The sequence below is a fragment of the Paramisgurnus dabryanus genome, chromosome 6 (assembly GCF_030506205.2).
Source record: "Paramisgurnus dabryanus chromosome 6, PD_genome_1.1, whole genome shotgun sequence".
Lineage (NCBI taxonomy): Eukaryota > Metazoa > Chordata > Actinopteri > Cypriniformes > Cobitidae > Paramisgurnus > Paramisgurnus dabryanus.
Window position 1 is genome coordinate 17,385,102 of NC_133342.1, and position 19,800 is coordinate 17,404,901.

General features: G+C 35.8%; 2 protein-coding genes across 3 annotated transcripts; one reads left to right on the plus strand and one right to left on the minus strand.

Annotated features, from left to right (window-relative positions):
* Positions 1–592: 592 nt before the first annotated feature.
* ipo13a (importin 13a) lies at positions 593–11,396 on the minus strand. The gene is made up of 22 exons (XM_065268947.2): positions 11,352–11,396; positions 10,831–10,920; positions 9,410–9,535; positions 8,690–9,306; positions 8,215–8,355; positions 7,908–8,049; positions 6,742–6,908; positions 6,373–6,493; positions 6,117–6,264; positions 5,836–6,017; positions 5,726–5,752; positions 4,827–4,961; positions 3,867–4,004; positions 3,690–3,770; positions 3,472–3,609; positions 3,285–3,381; positions 3,076–3,128; positions 2,596–2,662; positions 2,057–2,115; positions 1,700–1,789; positions 913–1,094; positions 593–795 (listed from the first exon to the last, which is right to left on the minus strand). The coding sequence occupies exons 2-22, from the start codon at positions 10,876–10,878 to the stop codon at positions 699–701; spliced, it is 2,856 nt and encodes a 951-aa protein (XP_065125019.1). The 5' UTR covers positions 10,879–10,920; positions 11,352–11,396; the 3' UTR covers positions 593–698.
* Positions 11,397–11,427: 31 nt separating this feature from the next.
* Positions 11,428–19,296, plus strand: LOC135750167 (uncharacterized). Of its 2 annotated transcripts, none has more exons than XM_065268956.2 (5): positions 11,428–11,566; positions 12,373–12,657; positions 15,155–15,433; positions 17,650–17,816; positions 17,920–19,296. In XM_065268956.2, the coding sequence occupies exons 1-5, from the start codon at positions 11,503–11,505 to the stop codon at positions 17,962–17,964; spliced, it is 840 nt and encodes a 279-aa protein (XP_065125028.1). In that variant the 5' UTR covers positions 11,428–11,502; the 3' UTR covers positions 17,965–19,296. The 2 variants fall into 2 exon arrangements, with proteins under 2 accessions (XP_065125028.1, XP_065125038.1); XM_065268966.2 differs by having other exon boundaries at positions 15,158–15,433.
* Positions 19,297–19,800: the final 504 nt, after the last annotated feature.

The window sequence follows — 19,800 nt, forward strand, 5'->3', positions numbered from 1 at the left end:
CCAGCTCCCCTAGAGTTAAACATTTGATTCTCACCATTTTGGAATCCATTCAGCTGATCTGGCGCTAGCACTTTTAGCATAGCTTAGCACAATCCATTGAATCTGATTAGACCATTAGCATCGCGCAAAAAAAAATAACAAAAGAGTTTCGATATTTTTCCTAATTGACTTTTCTGTAGTTACATCGTGTACTTAAACTGACGGAAAATTAAAGTTGCGATTTTCTAGGCAGATATGACTACACTCTCATAAGAGTCAATGTAAAATAAAGACCTTTTCTGCAGACTCTCACATTTTTAATACGACACTAATGTATATAGACATAAAGTAAAAATATGTCAGATGTGCTCTGGTATTTGAATTACGTTATTCAGATTTTTTGTGATTTAATATTTTCCACATAAAGTAAAAAACATTCTGTGAAAATATAACCTTGGTATCTATAATAGTGACTCAGTAAGACCATATCAAAGACTGAAATCAAACTTTGATTCACCTAATCCCATATAATTAGATTATGAGAATTTAGCCTGAATTTCACAAGGGTCACATATAAAATCCAACCCAACGATTTCAATTATTCACTATAATGTGTTCTCAATATGTCTTTATTCTATTCAAAATAGTGCAGTCTTGTTAGAAGGTAAATGTATTTTAAAAATATTAATACAATACTAAATGCAAGGTCAGCTGGATCTTCAGTAATCTGCTGCATACTCTGTGCCCTGTAGTCCCCGACTTGATAGAGCGAACTCCTTCACAATGTCCTTCACCTGATGCTTGTTCACTTGTTCCCTGTGTGAATGGATGAATAAAAACAGATGTAAAGTGTTCATAATGTGCAAAATATTCGGTTGGCAATCTCTCTATTTTCTGCCTAGCCTCCACACAGGTATAATCTCAAGGCTCTACCTGAGGATCTGCTGACAGAACCGCTCTTTGTGCTCAACGGTGAGGTGTGAGCTTGGAAAGCCGGGAAGGAGAAGAACCTCTCTGAGCCACAGAGAGAGCACGCCGGGACAATTACAGCTCATTGAGAATAAGACCTCCGCATAGTCCTCGATCAGACTCCGTGGAGACTCACCCCCAGCACCCTGCATTTGAGAATAAAATATCTATTATAATGGGCAGTTCTGGTTCTTCATTCTAATTGGTTGCAATGCATTCTGAGCTGTTATAAAATACCCGACGTACTGAATAATGAAAATAAACACCACATTCTTTAATCATATATTAACTTTTCAACAATTCCACAATTAATGATGATATCCAGAGAAATGTCAATAAACATTGTTTGTTTATTTGAAAATCGCTTACCTAAGGAGGAGTATTAACCCAATCTGCTATTATAAACGCTATTATTATCTGTTATAAAATGTGCTGTAACCCACTGCTTCTTGGCGCTTATTGCTTTATTATAAATACGTTAGTTATGTTTATCTTTGTGTTTTCTTCTTAGGGTTGCAAAATGGAGTGAATTATGTAAATTAATTGAAAAAGATATTTTAATCAATTCTGATGCAGGTAGATCTAATTTGCATTGACTTTTCTGTTCCATCAATTGGACTGCATGATAAATCATTTTTAACCCAAAAGATCTGTGTTAAAATACACAAGTGATTCCTTTATTTTGTACATCATTTCTACATTTTATGGGTTTATATTAATTAACAGACATATGTGAGTAATAGGGTCTGACCTCCAGTAAGGTTTGAAGGAGCAGCTTTCCATCCTCTTCTAGCACCTTCCTCACAGCTGGGATATCCTCACAGTGAGAGACCAACTCTGTCTGAAAAACATCAAGATATGTGACCCTGGCTGTGAAACACCACAAAAGTCATTTTTGTAATGTACTGTTTTTTGTAATATCATCCTACATAATATAAGGAACATTCTGTGAAAATATAACTTTGATAGGGTCACACATAAATAAAAATATAGCAAAACAATGGAGTTCATTGCTGGATTGGTACATTAAATGAAGTCGAAGATAAATTCATTTTTATTATTTATATTATTTAAATTTGTATATTTACAGTTCAGCTTAGAGACTTACAAATAGCAAACACGTTGCCTTTAGTGTTGGAGTCTCAGGGAATTTGAATGACAAGATTCCTATGAAGTGAAAAAGTGTTAATATGACTGATTATGCTTATCTGAAATTTGTATAAATCAATACTATGTAGATCAGAGGTGCCCAAACTAGGGCCCGCAGGCCAAAGCTGGCCCGCAATGACCTTAAATTTGGCCCGTCATGCAACGTGAGATAAGAAAAAATGATAAACGTGATTGATGTAGATGTTCACATTTCTAATTAAACATTTTCAAAAAAAAAAAAATGAAATTAAATGCAAGGAATGAAAGTGATTTTTTAATGTACATGCATACTTAGGTGTATATATGCATCACGAAACTCAACAAACTCTGATACTTAAATTTAAAAATGATTGGCAAAATTATTTCAGCAGTTACCTTTGAAAATAAAACTGCATTATTTATCCATTAACATAATGTTTGCTTTTGCCCCTTGGTAGGAAAAAGTTTGAGCACCTGATCTAGATCTTTCAGAACATTGCTGTATCATGTTACGCTTACCACAGTAGAAAACAGCATTAATATCAAGATTTTCTGTAAGATAAAGGTCAGGTTTTCTTCGCAAAACCTGCAAAGGCATCATAAAATCATTAAAGTACAGCAGAGAATCATGAAAAACTTCTTCAGACAGTAAAAACTGTTACTGTACTAGTCCCAGGCTAAAATGCAATTTAAAACATAATTTAAAAACACCTTGTACTATTTTAACAAAAATCAATGCCACTGTTTGTTTTTCTCGGAATGCACACCAAATTTACTTGTAAAAATGACTTAATATAACTAGGCATAGTCCTGGAATTATCTAAACCCTGTCCTTTTTTTGTTCAAAGTTTTTTGTTTGTATTATATAGCTACTACTATTGTAACAGTTGCCATATACAGTAAGTTTAAATTTGGGTAAATATATGCAGATGGTGTTGCAAGGAGAGGAAATGTTTTTGCAATAAATGCAACAAATTGCAACTGAAAATGAGCACAGACCTGAGTGTGTAGCTGCATAAATGACTCCACCACATCTGGATGATCCCTTGAACCTATGACAACATTCACAATTATATTTTATATAAATTGATGCATAAATATATAGTAATTGTACAAATTAATGGATGATGATGAAGATAAAAAAATATTTGTGGATATTGCCTTCATAACAAGACTGTAAAAATGTAAGAATTATTTTAATCTCTTACCAAGCTGAAAAATAGACATTGTAATGTTGGTGATGAGCTCCAACAGAGCAATGATTGGAGAAAAGAAATCCTTCTCACAGACGAATGTGTGAACTAACTAGAGGGAAAATGAGAAGCATACACAACATATTTTGAACACAATAATATTTGGAAATGTATTGTAGATACAGACGACTTATCATCTTACCTGTCGTGTGAGGTCCAAAGCAGAGGACTGTGGGTTGGCACTGAACAGCTGACCAATGAGCTCACATAGCTGTGCCACCAGGGGTGAGAAGTCATGTATGAGGGTCTTCAGGGATTTTTCAAAGACAGCACACACTGCCTGAGTTGAAGCAAGAGAAGAAGTAAATCTCATATACACACACAGTATACAGTACATATATAGCTTATACAAACACTGACCTCTACCACCTCGGCTTCATTAAGCCACTTGCTGACAATGATTTGGATCAAAGGAAAAGTCTGCTGAAGAACAAGCACCACCTGAGAGATACCAAAGTATCACAATCTGTTCAATTTAAATATAGTCGCAAATGAGCAGTAGCTATTTATTTGAATTCATGCCACAGATCATCATACCGGGTTGTCACGTGGCTGTATCTGGCTAGTTCTCATGACGTCCAATGTTTCATTTTGCTCATTTATGTCAAATGTGGAGAAGAGACTGGACAGCAGGCCAAGGATGTGAACAATAGGACACTTGTTACTAGAGCTGGGCTAAATCAGAGAGACAGTGAACAGAAAAAAAGATTAGAAATATTGTGTTTCAACTTTCTAAAATGTTACAGTAAGTTCTTGTTGAACAAGATATGGGAACCAGCCTGTGAAAACCCAACTCAGTAACATAATTTTTTACTTTTTCCGTTTTCTATAAAAAAAATACATTCTGTAAAATATGACCTTGATATTGATCAAATAAATCATGTCAAATATTTAAATCAATGTGAAATCAATGAATAAAATCAAACTTTGATGCTCCGAATCTCTCAAAATTAGGTGATGAGATTTCACAAGCAGGGTCACAAATAAAAAAGAAAGGGGACATTTCACAAGAATTGATTTGGTGTCCCCAGAGTACATATGTGAAGTTTAAGCTCACAATACCCACAGACAATTTATTATAACATGTTAAAATTGCCACTATTTAGGTGTGAGCAAAAATGTGCTGTTTTTGGTGTGTCCCTAAAAATGCAAATGAACTGATCTTTGCACTAAATGGCAGTGTTGTGGTTGGATAGTGCATATTAAGGATTAGTATTATCCCCTTCTAACATCACAAGGGGAGCCGAATTTCAATTACCTATTTTTTCACATGCTTGCAGAGAATGGTTTACCAAAACTAAGTTACTTGGTTGACCTTTTTTACATTTTCTAGGTTGATAGAAGCACTGGGGTCCCAATTATAGCACTTAAACATGGAAAAAGTCAGATTTTCATGATATGTTTAAAGCTTCTGTTGTAATTACGTTGTTACCTGTATCACTTTTGTTTTGTGAAATGCAAAAGTGGAAATGTTGAAAAAAAAAACTGTCTATTTACCGGCTCACTGGCAAGTTTTTCCAGCTGTTGGATGTGAGGTGTGACCAGAGCGAGAAGCTTTCCTGGAATCTCTTCACTGGACAGGCATGACAGCAGGTAACCCAACCCTTGCATCAACCACATACACTGAGGGCTCTGTAGATAAAAATCCAACATCCAACAATATACAATATATAAATGTTTTAGGTATTTGTGTGTGTATTCATAATCAATATTAAATATACAAATGGTATATTGTCCAATACCCTCAAATTCAAGGACCAAATGTGGGGACACATTTCAAGTGAGAGCAAGGTTACATTGTGTTACCTTTTAAAATACATTGTTAAAGGGAACTTGCACTGCGTCACTGCGGTGACACTTTGGGGACGCCTCCAGGCGTTGATATATGTGTATATCAAATTCAACCAATGGTGAGGATTAACGACAAAGAAAGGGTGACGGGGAGCCAGGAAGTATATTGCTATCTGAAATATTGCCAAAGACGGCATTACAGGGATGCAGGAAGTATAGCAAGGGAGACGCAGCATTTCGTTCCCGTTTTAGAGAACAACAGTTACATACGTAACCTGAGACGTTTTCATGTGTCAAACACAACTATGCAAAGAAGCATTTTGGTATGAATCAACATTCGCATACAAAGGATATAAGCATTTAAAGCGAACAGTTTGGCACGTGTGCTTAAAAAGTCTAGAATTTTTATGATATTATCCTATACTACACAGGGAATAATATCAATTTTTTCCCATAAAACTTCTTGCATAAAATAGATTCAAACTCTTTCAATGACCTGTATCTATGCATGTATATTTTCAAAAACTTCCCAGAGCCTTGAATCCCCCCCCCAGATTAACAAACTTTCAAGGATTTCAAGGACCCCTGTATCCAAACCCACTTACTTTATGGATGTCTTTGGCAAGCACTGCCTGAAATAAAAAAAAAAACACTATAGTCAGCCACATTGTCTGCTATACTGTAGCTGCGTAACTATTAATTTTACAAAATGTACCTGTGAGACAGTCAAGATGTCACCAGCATGAGGACGCAGGTCATGTCGACACTCCCTGCAGATTTTCTTTAGAGCTGAGACACAAGACACTGATAGATCAGGGTTGGGCAGAGAGTGTAAAACCACAGGTAAAATGCTCGACAACATGATTGAATGATCAGCCAACCACTCAGCCAAAGAACCTAGTAGACAACAAAAAAAGAAAAAATGTTTTTACATAAAGAAATACCCCTATAAACAATGTATTTATTAGTTCACATTCTTTAACGATCGTATGGTACCTATGGTGAACATGATGGTCTCAGCCAGCTGAATACTGTTGCCTCTTATTAATGGAATCAGACCGATCAGTCCTGGAATGACGTCTGAGTAATTCACATCTACTGTCTCAGCAATAGACTGAAAGCCAAACAGCAGAGCCTCTATATCCTCCATGACAGTGAGAGAGACATGCCATAGATATATTATTCATTATATATATATTATTACATTATGTATTAATTTAAAGAAGAGAGAGAGGGTAACATTAGGACTGACCTGCCATTGGGATGGATGTGCTGTATCCGTCAGCAGAGCACCTAACTTATCATACAGGTTTCTGAGGAGCTCTGGGCCCAAAAGCTCATAAACATACATCAGAGTATCTGAGATGTCAACCCTGAAATCGATTTTAAACATATTACACAACAAATGAATATTGAATAAGACTGAATGGGAATGATCTGAGAGGTTGCCTGTTATTTTTCACCAAATATAAGTCTTACAATAAAAGCAATATCAAGGGATCAAAATATCATGCAGATCAACAAAGGGGTTGGGCTTGTTTAACCTGGGCCAGTAAGCAACCACCCACTACAACCTGGCAACGACCTACAAAACTCTCTCATCATTTGCACTTCAATTAACCTGTAGGTCCTGAACTGCTCCTTGTCATCTGCAGACCATGTGACGTAGTCCTCATCTTTAGGAAAACAAGCCTTCCGCAGAAGAACATCTACTAGCTGGAAGTACACAGGTCTGTAGATCTGCATATAGAGAGTCTGCCTCTCAGCATCTAAGGATGTAATATCATCCTGAAATACAAAGCAAACAAGACACCAACAAATATAATGCAGCATACACAAAACTCCACATCTGTTTCCATTAGGCCAATGTAATTAGGGAATAAAATGTTCCTGTAGCTCAACAGGTAGAGTACTGTGCTTGCAAAGCTTAAAGGGACATTGCACTTTTTTTGAAAATATGCTAATTTTCCAGCTCCCCTAGAGTTAAACATTTGATTTTTACCGTTTTGGAATCCATTCAGCTGATCTCCGGGTCTGGTGGTACAACTTTTAGCATAGCTTAGCATAATCCATAGAATCTGATTAGACCATTAGCATAGCAAAGAGTTTTGTTATTTTTCCTATTTAAAACTTGACTCTTCTGTAGTTACATCGTGTACTAAGACCAACGGAAAATTAAAGTTGCTATTTTGTAGGCCTATATGGCTATAAACTATAATCTCATCCTGGCGTAAAAGTCAAGGACTTTGCCAAAAATAGTCCCTTTAGTAACTTTCAATAGCAGTGGACTATTTTCGGATAGTGCGTAATATCACTACGCCTGCTGCAGCCATGTTACGGCAGCAAAGTGACTATTACGCCACAATGAGAGTATAGTTCCTAGCCATATCTGCCTAGAAAATCGCAACTTTTAATTTTCCGTCGGTCTTAGTAACTGCAGAAGAGTCAAGTGTTAAATAGATAAAATATCGAAACTCTTTGGTTATTTTTTTGCGCGATGCTAATGGTCTAATCAGATTCAATGGATTATGCTAAGCTATGCTAAAAGTGGCACCGCCAGACCCGGAGATCGGCTGAATGGATTCCAAAATGGTAAAAAAATCAAGTGTTTAACTCTAGGGGAGCTGGAAAATTAGCATATTTTCCAAAAAAGTGAAGTGTCCCTTTCAGTTCAAGGGTTCACTTCACATACTGATAAAATATGTCTAGTAATCACTTTGAATATAAAAATATGAATGCATGAACATCAGACCGAAGTTAAGTTATCCCTGACAGGATTTTTCTCACCTGTAGCGTGTACCAGAATGTTAGTGTAAGAGTGCTGGACGTTTCATCTACGGGGTAGTGTCCAGGTATCCCGGTACAGGACAGAATCATGTTCACCAAAGCCTGAAAACACTGCCAGTGATCCACCTGCTCCAGAAGAGTTCTGAGGATTTGAAACGGAAATTAAAATGGTTTCATCAAATATTTAAGGCCCTGGGCAGTTTAATGATGTATTAGCCCGCTCGCAGACTCAGGCCATCTTACCGAAAGTCAGAAAAGGCGGTTATTAATGAGAGATTAATGACATATATAAGTCAAAATGTCTAACCTGCAGTGAGTCTCTCCCAAAGCGACAGCAATGCGACAGATTCCATATGAGGTCTCCATGTCTCCATCCTGCACAGCTTTCTTTAGCTGCTCCTGAAGAGCAAGCACCTGCGGCACCATCTTTAACAGACTGTCTGCAAACCTTGATATGTACACGTACACACCTCAGTCAGTGTACCAGGATGAGCTATAAGGCATTGAAAGTTTCTTATCTGGTGTACCAACACAGTTGGTAGAGCATAATGTTAGGTTTAGATTCCCAGGAGAGTCAAATAGTAATGAGAAAGTCCTTTACTGCACTGTAAGTCACTTTGGATAAAAGTGTCTGCCAAATGCATGAATATGTACCTTATAATCAGATGTAAACATGATTATATTACACTACACCATTCAAGTGGGCCTTGAACTTATGGCCTCAGACTGTCAGAGACCTGATGATTACATCATTGTGTGTAATGAGCTGCTATGTAACTCACCTCTGACAATCAGGCTGTGAGATGATGCTGACGATGGTCTCCACAGCCGTGTCAAAGAGCTCAGACTCTTTCAGCAAGGTAAAGCAACTCTGCAAAAGTCCCTTGCTGTCTTTTAAAGCAATGTCCAAAGTGAGCCAAGAAGACACGCACCTCAGCACCCGCTCTTTAACCTGACCAGGTGCGTCCACCCTCTGTATTAGCTGCTGAAGTAGGGGACAGACCAAGCTCCATTCCCCTCCAAGGGCGCCTCTCAGCTGGGAACGGCGAGAGGCTGTTATACGGGTGGTTTGAAGCTCCTCGGGCAGAACAGCGAGGACTTCTAGAAGAGCGAGGCATCGGGTTTGACCGTCGGCCTCTGTCACACCCTCTCCTGTTTGGAAGGCACATAGCAGATCTGGGATTGCAGTTGGCCACTTTTCTGGTAAAATATGGAGGACCAAGGAGGCCAGAGCAACACAGAGTCTGGTAAGCACCAGCTTGGGCCCTGAGGCGAACTGGCCAACCTGGGCAATGAGCTGCGAGCGGAGGGAGTCCAGGTGGCCAGCTGGTAGGTCAGACCAATATCGGGAGATTTTAACATGTAATGTGCTGGCTCCAAAGAACTGTATCTCAGGAACCTAAAATAAAGATTTTAATTTGTTGTCATTTGAAAAACAACTAATGTCCAGAACAAACTTGGCTTGAGTGCCCACATACTTTATGGGACACTGTGCTCATTACCTTGTCTGGGAGGAGTAAAGCCCAGCAGAAGTGCCATGCTTGTGGTGATGCCTGGGCCTGTGTCAGCCACTTCTGGGCCACATTCTTCTGGCTCATATTAGGGTCATAATAGAGCTGCTGAAGAGCCTAGATACCATCAGGAAGATCAAAGTTTATTCTCTTTATACTGTAGCAATATGCACATACCTTAGTCTATACTAAAAATAACAGCATTAAATGCATAGATTACATTAGTGGCTGTTCACTAAATGCATAGATAAAACACACAATGGGTGAGGCATAAAATAACCCAGCTACCAGACCCACATGCTGATGGTTATTATTAGAACACCATGGCTTACTGAGGTTATCAAGTTACTTTTCACTTTCAACAGCTTTTATATTGTCTTCACAAGCCGACTAACACCTAGAATCTGTGAATCAGGGCTCTGTGAGTGGAATTATGGGAAGATGGAGAAAGACTGTTAGAGAGACAGCAGTATAGGCCAATGTTTACCATCAATCCAGACTTAAACTGATTAAATTTACTTCTATTGAATTAGCTTGACCCAAATCGCAGCAGCAAAACAAAATGCTAAAACATTTCTTTTAACTTAGGTGTTAAAAAATAATTCTTCAATGTCACTTTTTAGAAAAGAATAGAAAAACAATTTGGATAAATAAACATTATCCATATATTAGTTTTACATTGTTGGAAATGTATGCAGAAAATACATTTTAGAACAAACATTAGAGATGTAAAAACAGCATAGAAAAACAAAAGAGAAAAGAAATTATAAAAAAACATATAATACATGGTATTAATTAATATTAAGGGATGTGAAATGGTAACTAAATAACTTATAAAGTTGGTAAAAAAATTGTATTAAGATTTACAAAATAAAAAAAAATTAAATAATAACCCACATGAAACATATCATAGTGTACTATACTATTTACTATATTTTGTTTAAACTGTAGTAAATATAATATTTTTACTATAGCATTCTGAAGAATTAATAGTACATTTAATTGAAAAAAACTGTGGTATACTTTCATGTTTACTATGGTATGGTTACTAGGGTTTTTAGTACAGTTTATATTATCCCTTACGAATATAAACCATGTATTTTTTTGTGGTAAAAGTTCAGTAGCCAAAGTTTTTGGTGTATTACTATTAGCAAACCCGTTTTACTACAGTAACCACGGTTTAACAATGTTTTTTGAAAAACATGGTTGTCAATGCCATGTTTATTTGTGGTAACCATGGTTTTACTACAGTAATGTTTTTATACTGTAGTAAAACCATAGTTAATTTTCGTAAGGGATAGTAAATGCTACAGAATACTACAGTATTTCTACATGTGGGTAAAGGTTAAACAATTGTCAACAATTGTCGTAATACACCAACAGTTATTACGATCATTTATTATATTACTCACCCTTTCGACTGCCTCCACAGTAAACTCCTCTGCACTTACTGACTCCATAGTCAGTCCTCATAAGTTCCCGTTTATTCCTCCTCGTGTGTTCTATAACAATCAGAATATGTAAAAGAGTGTTTACAGTGCTTCCTCATGTCATTTGTATGTTTGTGTGTGTGCAAGGGTCAGATCTAACGGGACGGCGCACCAAATACATGTGAGTAGCACAAAATAACAGGTGTGCCTGACTTCATGCGGCGCTGCGCAGACCGATAATCATATGACATTAGGGTATCGCGAGACCAATTCGAAACATCCGTGTCTCGCGATACTTTAATTTCATACGCCGTTTGCGCAGCGCCGAATGAATTCGCACACACCAACAGCTGACGGATCTGTGAACGTCACTCTATCATAAGCGACTGTAATGACCCAGAAACATACAAAAACGATTGATCACGGTCGGCTCCACACGACCCAACAACTATCGCTCTATATATATAAACAAGCTGCCATTTTCACTATGCTGTAGTGCTTACGTCTCAGAGCAGTCAACCACACCCCGTATGTCTCGAGATATTTTTAGCGCTGATGATGTCCGCTGTCATCTAACGTAACGGAAAGATCATCTCGGGAATCAAGCGCGAGCCAATCTACAGCGCGTGCTCGCTCTGAGTCCTTTTATTTACCATGAAGACGGAATGGGGTTTTATTATATGGACCGCGATGCTTCTTCACTTTTCTGTTATAAAAGGTGAGCATGTCTCCTTTATTCACATACTTATGATCTGTCTATCATTCTATGTATCTATCTGTCTGTCTATCCTTTGTTTTAACTACCGATTTTCTAGTTTTTTGTGTTTTTTTAATATTCTAATGTTATTATTAATAAATATTTAAGGCATAATTTGTTTAAGTAATGAGGCAAATGTAGTACTATTGTAACCACACATTAAAGGAAGAAAAAAATAACAGGTTGGGAAAATGTTTATTATAGCATTTTTTGTTATATAAATAATTGTTTATTTTAAATTTACCTCCTCCTAATGTTTTATTTCCATTTGAAAGTGCAGATTAGATGATGAAAGTGAGGCATTGTTCTTGGTGTTAATTGTATCATTCATGTTCTTGCTATGCAAAAAGAGGACAGTATATTTCTTAGTTAGTTTCATTGTTTTGTGTCTTCAAAGGCCTGTGCATTCACAGGATTTCAGGGCAAGATCTTAATTGATGTGGTTTGTTTGTTCCTCTGCCCCTTGACACATAAAGGTCACAAGCGCTTTGTTCTGAGGATTCACTTTGTGACCATTACTAGACTGTCCAGATCCGGGCTGGAACAACCACATAACTTATTTAATATGAGAACACATTCTTCATGTTGCCTCCACAAAATCAAATAAACCTATTTTTATTCCAGTTTTTACTTTAAAAACATGCACGTTTACTTGCAGTGTTCATAAAAAGCCTGTTTCTTACTAAGAAGTTTTATTGACCTACTTATGAATTTATAACTTTGAATGTAGTTATTCTTTAAGGCTGACATTCACTTTTCCACCCAAGGTCAGACGTCAGATGCACCCCCAGACTTAAGATCCAACAGCAATCCTACTGAAGTCATTCCTAATGTTCATGTGACTTCAAAAATTATCATTTTGGAATCACGACCCAGTTCAGCATATCGAAGCAGCTCCTTGCCGCCTTCTCCAAACCCTGAGATCACAACTACGATTCCTCCTCCATCACAATCAACCAGAGACCCCACAGAGCACAGCAAAATCTCTACTTCACAGACACCTGCACTGCAAAATGTCACCACCCTCATCATGGAGACAGCCTCAGTACCAGGCAAGACTAATACAATTAAACCTAATCTAATTCTCAAGACTATCTGTCATTTATTAGTCAATAAATTTACAACCCATCATCTTGAGAAAAACAACGACAACATGTTTGGTAAAGCTTCCTACTTCTTGCTCGAAATGTAGAAAAGAAAATCTATAGCTATATTCATAGAGCTGTGGCTTTTAAGACAGAATTCTGCATATTGTTGTAGCCATTGTATAAATGTGATGATGCAGGTTTCATAAGATGACATTTAAAAGTGTGTTACAGCGTAGTGTGAATGCATATTTCGTGTGGGTGTATATCGCTTCTTTCCACTTAAAAGATAGCCCACTGGGTTTACAGAGGACTTGAATAAGACTGAACCTGTGACGCTCTCAGACAAAGTGCACTGGTCCACATTCCATCCACTTTATCAAATGTCCGTCCACATATAATAGATGCACGTGGGTTTAACATTTTGGAACATGACTGTGTTTGTAAATAATATCTTTTTCCCTTGCAGTCAAAACTATGAAAACACATCTATATTTAGGGTGGTTGAAGATCTGTTGGTTGCTTTACTACATTTACACTGCAAATTACCTTCTTATCTAGTATTTTTGTCTTGTTTTCAGACAAAAATACAATTTAAAGGGGACATAAAATAAAAATCTGACTTTTCCACGTTTAAGTGCTATAATTGCTATGCACCTATCAACCTAGAAAATGTAAAAAGATTAATTTTGGTATACCATTCTCTGCAAACATGTGAAAAAATATGTAATTAAAATTCGGCTCCCCTTATGATGTCAGAAGAGGATCTTATTATAATAATACCGCCCCTTAATCTGCAGAGATCAGCTCATTTGCATTTTAAAGGACACACCCAAAATCGGCACAACTTTTAACATGTTGTAATAAATTTTCTATATGGTATTTTGAGCTAAAACTTCACATAGATACTCTGGGTACACCAAAGATTTAAAAAGTTTTTAAAAAACTCTTGTGAAATGTCCCCTTTAAAGTGCTTAAAACAAGCAAAAAAATCGGCCAATGGGGTAAGCTAATTTTTCTAGTATTTAAGTGTTTAAGAAAAAAGATTTTTTAAGATTTTATTTCTTACCCCATTGGTAGATTTCTTTGCTTGTTTTACTAGATTTATTTTCTTAGGGTATTTTGCTCTTCAAGAAAATGCATCTTAATTTGAAAATGTTTAGATATTTGTACTTAAAACAAGACAAAAATACTATGTACAAGTGCACACATTGGTGATTCTCACGAAATCTAGATTTAGAAGGTGTCCAGCCTCAGAATTTTTAAAAAGCCCTTTAAGCCAATTTTTCACATATAAGATAAGGTCTGAACTTACTATAACCATAATTTTGAGAGGATTTAAAAATACTTCCTATAGAATTATTTCCATTTTTTTAGATTATCATTATCAAAAATTATCATTACTGCAACATGATATTACATTAAATATATGCATATACAAACTTATGTTTCGGAAATGAGAACTAAAAAGTCTACTGTGACAAACCAAATTTTAACTTTTATCTGGAGAGAAAAAATAAGAACTGATCACCTTGTAGCCATCTTAAATGTCATACTAGTCAACTATATCCCTTCCAACTTCCAAATTTTTTTGTTGTTGAAAATATTAGTTCCTGGAGGGCTTAAACAATGATTGAAAATTGTTGTGGAGGATGAGAAAATCAGTCTTGGACACATTTATATTCCTTATTATTGTCTCATTTTCCAAAGATCAGCAAATACCACATGTTTCTTTACTGTAAAATTTTATAGTATAACATGAAGCTGAAGGTTTTTATTTTTTAGATTTTTTTTAACTATAAATATTTCCATGTCAAAAAAACCCAAATCCATTCATGGACACGTTGCGGTAATAAAATTTCCCCCTTAATTGTGGAAAAAAACCCAAAATTGGTTTGTATGATGTCATTTGAAATCATGTGCAAAATAGTACATGAAGAGATGTTTGTAACTGTATGCTTCTTATTTTGATACTCTTACTTTGCATTAACTTTTTTTATCAAAATGTTTCATGACACCTCATAAGTTTAATTTTGCAAGAATCACCCACATGTGTGTACATTATAAAAAGAGATTACCCTGCACTGTTTGAGCTATGTACATGAGCAATACGTCGTGTGTGTGTGTTTTTTTTTTTTTTTTTTTGAGGACAGGGTAGCATAAATGTAAAATTTTCCTGTAGACTAACAGCAATCACCCAGCATTCACAAGCAGCTGTATACAGTATAGCAATACCCTGCATTAACCACTCACATCTCGAGCATCATGTCAGCGAGTACCATTAACATTTTTACAATACATCTTGTTAAATTTAAAATAAGTACTTTTTTCAGTGCGCCCACTTCTCATGCAATGCACACTGAACACAGGAAGCAGAGAGAAAACAGGAAGTGTTAGCAATGACTTTGAAATTAAATTAGCCTTTAAAAGAATATGTTTTGTTAATGAACACTTTTCTCTCAAGCAGCCACTAATGGAAGTAGCACACCACGCTCCCCTGAGCAAAGCACAATTTCAGAATCAGCAGTCACAGCAGCTCCTGCATCATCCATCAATCCAAGTGAAAGACCTCAGACGTACTCTCTAACCAGCAGTGTGGTGCAGAAGACGCAAACCACTGTATCAGTCACTCCCTCCTATCCAACGGCATCTCAGTTCGCACTGACCGGGAGTTCAAAGGTCACTGGTCCTGCTCCACTAGAAGACAATGATGAACCTTCTGAACTGGATGTAGGAGATGAAGGTAGATACTTGTCCAATGAATTGCAAGCATTGCAAGACGTTTTTACTTTATTTAGGTAGTTAGCTATAAACCCATCAACAGTTTAGGTTAGATTTTCATTAAACTGTTGCAACAGTTAGCCTTAAAATACAAAGAAATTATGGTTTACATCACATGCCTAATCAACAACTCTAAAAGAGTAAGCTACGTACAACCATTATCGAAATACCATATGTGAATATACAGTACTCACTGATTCTTGGGAATTTGGATAAAACAGCTTTAAATTTTGGAAAAAAAAGTTAGTTAAATTACAAAATCTGAAGGTATATCATTATAGACCAAGGTCTTGGCTGTTCAGCAATTTACTGGTGCAACCTCCCCTGTTCGTATTTTTTTCATAAAATAGGCGTTTTTTCCGGTTATTACTCATACCACATCTACTTTAAGCCTAAATAGAAAAAGTAATTATTTTTTTTTATCTAAAAAACATATTTTTGTATTAATAGAGACTATTAATTTAATAACTTAACAACACTGAAGAAACATATTTTAAGCATATTCATTTAAAACAAATAAAACTACGTCTGACGGTGGTGACATTGGCCTCATTATTCCAAAATGTATACCACTCAAGTCAATGGCTTCTTGCTTAAACTTTATGTAAATATTTGGTCCAAAAAATAACAATCCTGAGCACTGTGATGAACAAATATCAAATCATAACTTCCTAAAATACATAAAACCTGACAGAAAACCTGGCGGTGGTGACATCTGACGGTGGTGAGAAAAACCTAATATAGATAAAAAAAATAGATTAATTGTTCACATAGCCATCTTGTTTCCCCTCTGTTGCTAGCTACTTCAGACCTCTTCTTAAAAATGATATATTTATTTCATAATCTAATCTAATATTTTTTTACATTGATGACGGTGTTGACATGTTATGGTTTTCACAGTAGCAGTGTCCAAAAATATGAAGAAGTTTAAGAGAAAATAGGAAACATACAGGACCTTGAGTGATCTTGAAGCATGCAGAGCTGAAGGTTTGAAAATGGGGTCTTCAGGAATGCAGTTGACCCTGTAGTTGTCTGATTTTATTGCTTTTTAAAAATATCTGACGGTGGTGACGAATATGTGGGACACACTTTGAGCAATCACAAAATAATAGTAAATATTGTTCAAAACTCACAGTTTGTAGTTTTTAATACATATTACAATGTACTCTTTCATGTGGTAAATATATTATTCAATTCAATTATCACTTTTGGCTTTTTTAATTAAGTTGAAATGATTATCTCTTAACCGAGGACAGCTGATTTTGTAAGCAATGGGCCAGCAAATAATCATTAAATTAATAAAAAATAAAAATAAACCTATAAAAAAACCTTACATATGTGCAAAGGACCCCCTGATTATAACATTGATTCCTTTTCTTCATGAAAATGTTATTAATTTCCTACAGAATTAGCACTTTTCTTAGTGGGACATGTTTTTGCCAAAGTTTCAAGAATCAGTGTACTGTGCAAAAGTCTTAATGCATGTTACCATTAGATTTTCTGTTTTTGCAATTGTATAGTGATCATATATAATTATTTCTCAGTCTCTTTATTAGAATACAACCAGAAAAAAACAGAAAATGTGTATGTAGTATTAAAAACAGTATAAAAGTATAAGTTAAAGTGTCAAGTATTTAAGGTAAACTCACCTTTCACTTAAGAAATAGCAGACAGCTGCAGGATCTCTACACCTAAATGAAATGAAATCCTAATTTCTAATTCTTATTGAATGACCAATTTGAATAGAGGACTTTAGTCTCCTCAAAAAAGCTCAAGATGTGTTCTGTGCCAAGAGAGGTCACACTAAATACTGACTGAAGCCTGAAGAAGACATTTAGTTCTGAAAATTGTTTTGTTTTTAATTTTGTGTACATATTTCCTGTATTTTGTGTTTGTATCTTAAAAAAGTGAAAAATAAATATGGATGGACATTAAAACTTTGCTAAAACATAAATGCTGGTGATGGTGGCCGAAGACTTTTGCACAGTACTGTATGAGTTTTTAATAACATGAAGTCAGTCTTATAATCACAATATCAACAGATAATGACATTTTCTTGCCATTATCTTGCAAAATCTGTGATTATATCTACAATCTGTGCCCTGCTCCATTATGTCATGATGTTTCCTCAGTTGTATCCTGTTTAAGTGTTAATTATCTTTCACTTCAATGTTCCAGAATCAGGAAAAGTTTCACACCGACAACCCTCCCCACTGGACCCCTTGCTCGCCGCTCTGGTCTCCATTTTTATTATTTGCACTGCCATGGTCTCAGCAGTCCTCTTCCTCAGGTTCCGTCAGCGGAGTGAGCATCCAGAGTTTCATCGGCTTCAAGACCTCCCTATGGTGAGTCTCAAAACTGAACTTTAGAGATGTCCTGTGCATTATATAATCAAGTCGTTATTTTAGAGATTTTTTTTGAAAACTGTATATACTGTCTCTTTAACAGGATGATCTTCTAGAAGACACACCATTGTCAAGATACAGCTATTAGCAGGACAGATCTCAGGGCTGCTGGTTTATTATTTGGTCACTCAGGCACCCAGTAGAGTCCTGGTTTTAACCGTACATCCATTTCCCAAATTGATCCACTGTCTCTACTGATCTAAGATTGTGTTTAATGGTTCTCAGGAGTTAGATGTTATATAATACGTGGCAAACTGCCTTAATGTTAAAATTTGGTACAATAATAAAAAAATACAGGTTACAGACACAAAATTCGTAAATTGACACAGATTCAACATCCCTGGCGATTGATATTGTTTTGAAAGTTGAAAGGCTAATATTTTTAGAGCTGTAACATCAGGAATAACAAAACTTACTGTTCTTAAATGCTTTCTGCTTTACTAGAAACTACTGTTGGTCAGTTGCGTAGGAACTTTATAGACACAAGCATCCCAGGAATCAATAGGAATGCCTCTGAACTATTGCACTCTTATAGCAACGAAATAGTGTGGTGTGAATATAGACTTTTTAAAAATCCTTAAATTCAAAACTTGAGTGAAAAGTTGAGGTTAAACTTGATTTGTGATCTTGATATTTATGACAAAGTTGATTGTGTAGACTTCTTATGAAGGTTAGAAGTAAAATAACTAGGGATTCACCGATACCACTTTTTTGGATTAAGAGTACGAGTACTTGCATTTCAGTACTTGCCGATACCGATACCGAGTACTTCATAAAAAACATGATTTAAATTTACAGGTAACAGCTTTAGTCATATAATTTAACAAAAAAACAAGGGACTAGTTTTCCAGTTTGTTGTAAACTCTGCCTCTTTGGACAACACGAGGCATTAACCCCTTACACGCCGCTCAAACATAGACATTTCTCAGACCGTGGTATCGATCCCTTGGTATCGGGGGACTTTTAACGAGTACGAGTACTTTAGAAAATGTGGTATCTAGGCCGATACCCGATACCACTATCGGTATCGGTGCATCCCTAAAAATAACTTAAAGGTGGGGTGCACGGTTTTTGAAAAACACTTGTGGCCAATCAGCATTAAGGGATGTGTCTACCAACATCGTTACCTGGGTTGCATATGTGTGGGGCGGGTCTATCAAAAGAAAGTCCAGATTCTATTGGGGTAGGGGTGTGTTTGTTTAGGTGATTTCAAATGTCAAAATTGGCTTTCAGAGATCTTGCACACCGCCTTTAAATGTATTTTAGCATATTACTTATGCCTACTCTGGTATTTGTGGTAAACCTAGTGCCTAATGTATTTTGTGCCAAAATAGATTTACAGTGAACTCGCTGATAAATATATATTGCGCTGTTGTGTTGTTGAGACTTGTAAAAAGTTTGTAATAAAAAATAAACACTTTTCTGTGTTTGAGGCTTCATTTTATCCTTAAGTGGTGAATAATGGTATACAAATATATAGAAATATACAAAAATTTTATTGGTTCAATGAGGTTTTAAGAACATTTAGTAAAAACACTAAGGCAATGTCAACAGTCACTGCAATATTTTATCCTTATAAAGCCATTTTTTATCATTTTATCCTTAAGTGGTGAACAATGGTATACAAATATATAGAAATATACAAAACTTTTATTGGTCCACATGAAGTTTTAAGAACATTTAGTAAAAAACACTAAGGCAATGTTAACAGTTATTGCAATAAACATTATTAAATTAAACCTTATTTCATAAAACTAGCAGTATATTGCATATTTAGTATAGCGTCTGAAAATACATTTTATACCACAATAATGTATGTAAAATAGTTACACAACACAGGGAACGAAATTCAATTTTATAATAATAAAAATAGAAATATATTATAAAAATTTTATCATCACAAAACTAGTGAATATAAATAAAC

Bases quoted from the DNA above. Each gene is read 5' to 3' on its own strand.
- ipo13a (XM_065268947.2), bottom strand. From the start codon at position 10,878: ATGGAGTCAGTAAGTGCAGAGGAGTTTACTGTGGAGGCAGTCGAAAGG. The intron at 5,753-5,835 runs GTACATTTTGTA...TTTTTATTTCAG, and splicing joins ACATCTTGACTGTCTCACAG to GCAGTGCTTGCCAAAGACAT. The intron at 3,129-3,284 runs GTAAGAGATTAA...ATGTTGTCATAG, and splicing joins AATGTCTATTTTTCAGCTTG to GTTCAAGGGATCATCCAGAT.
- LOC135750167 (XM_065268956.2), top strand. From the start codon at position 11,503: ATGAAGACGGAATGGGGTTTTATTATATGGACCGCGATGCTTCTTCAC. The intron at 11,567-12,372 runs GTGAGCATGTCT...TTTCCACCCAAG, and splicing joins TCACTTTTCTGTTATAAAAG to GTCAGACGTCAGATGCACCC. The intron at 15,434-17,649 runs GTAGATACTTGT...TCAATGTTCCAG, and splicing joins ACTGGATGTAGGAGATGAAG to AATCAGGAAAAGTTTCACAC.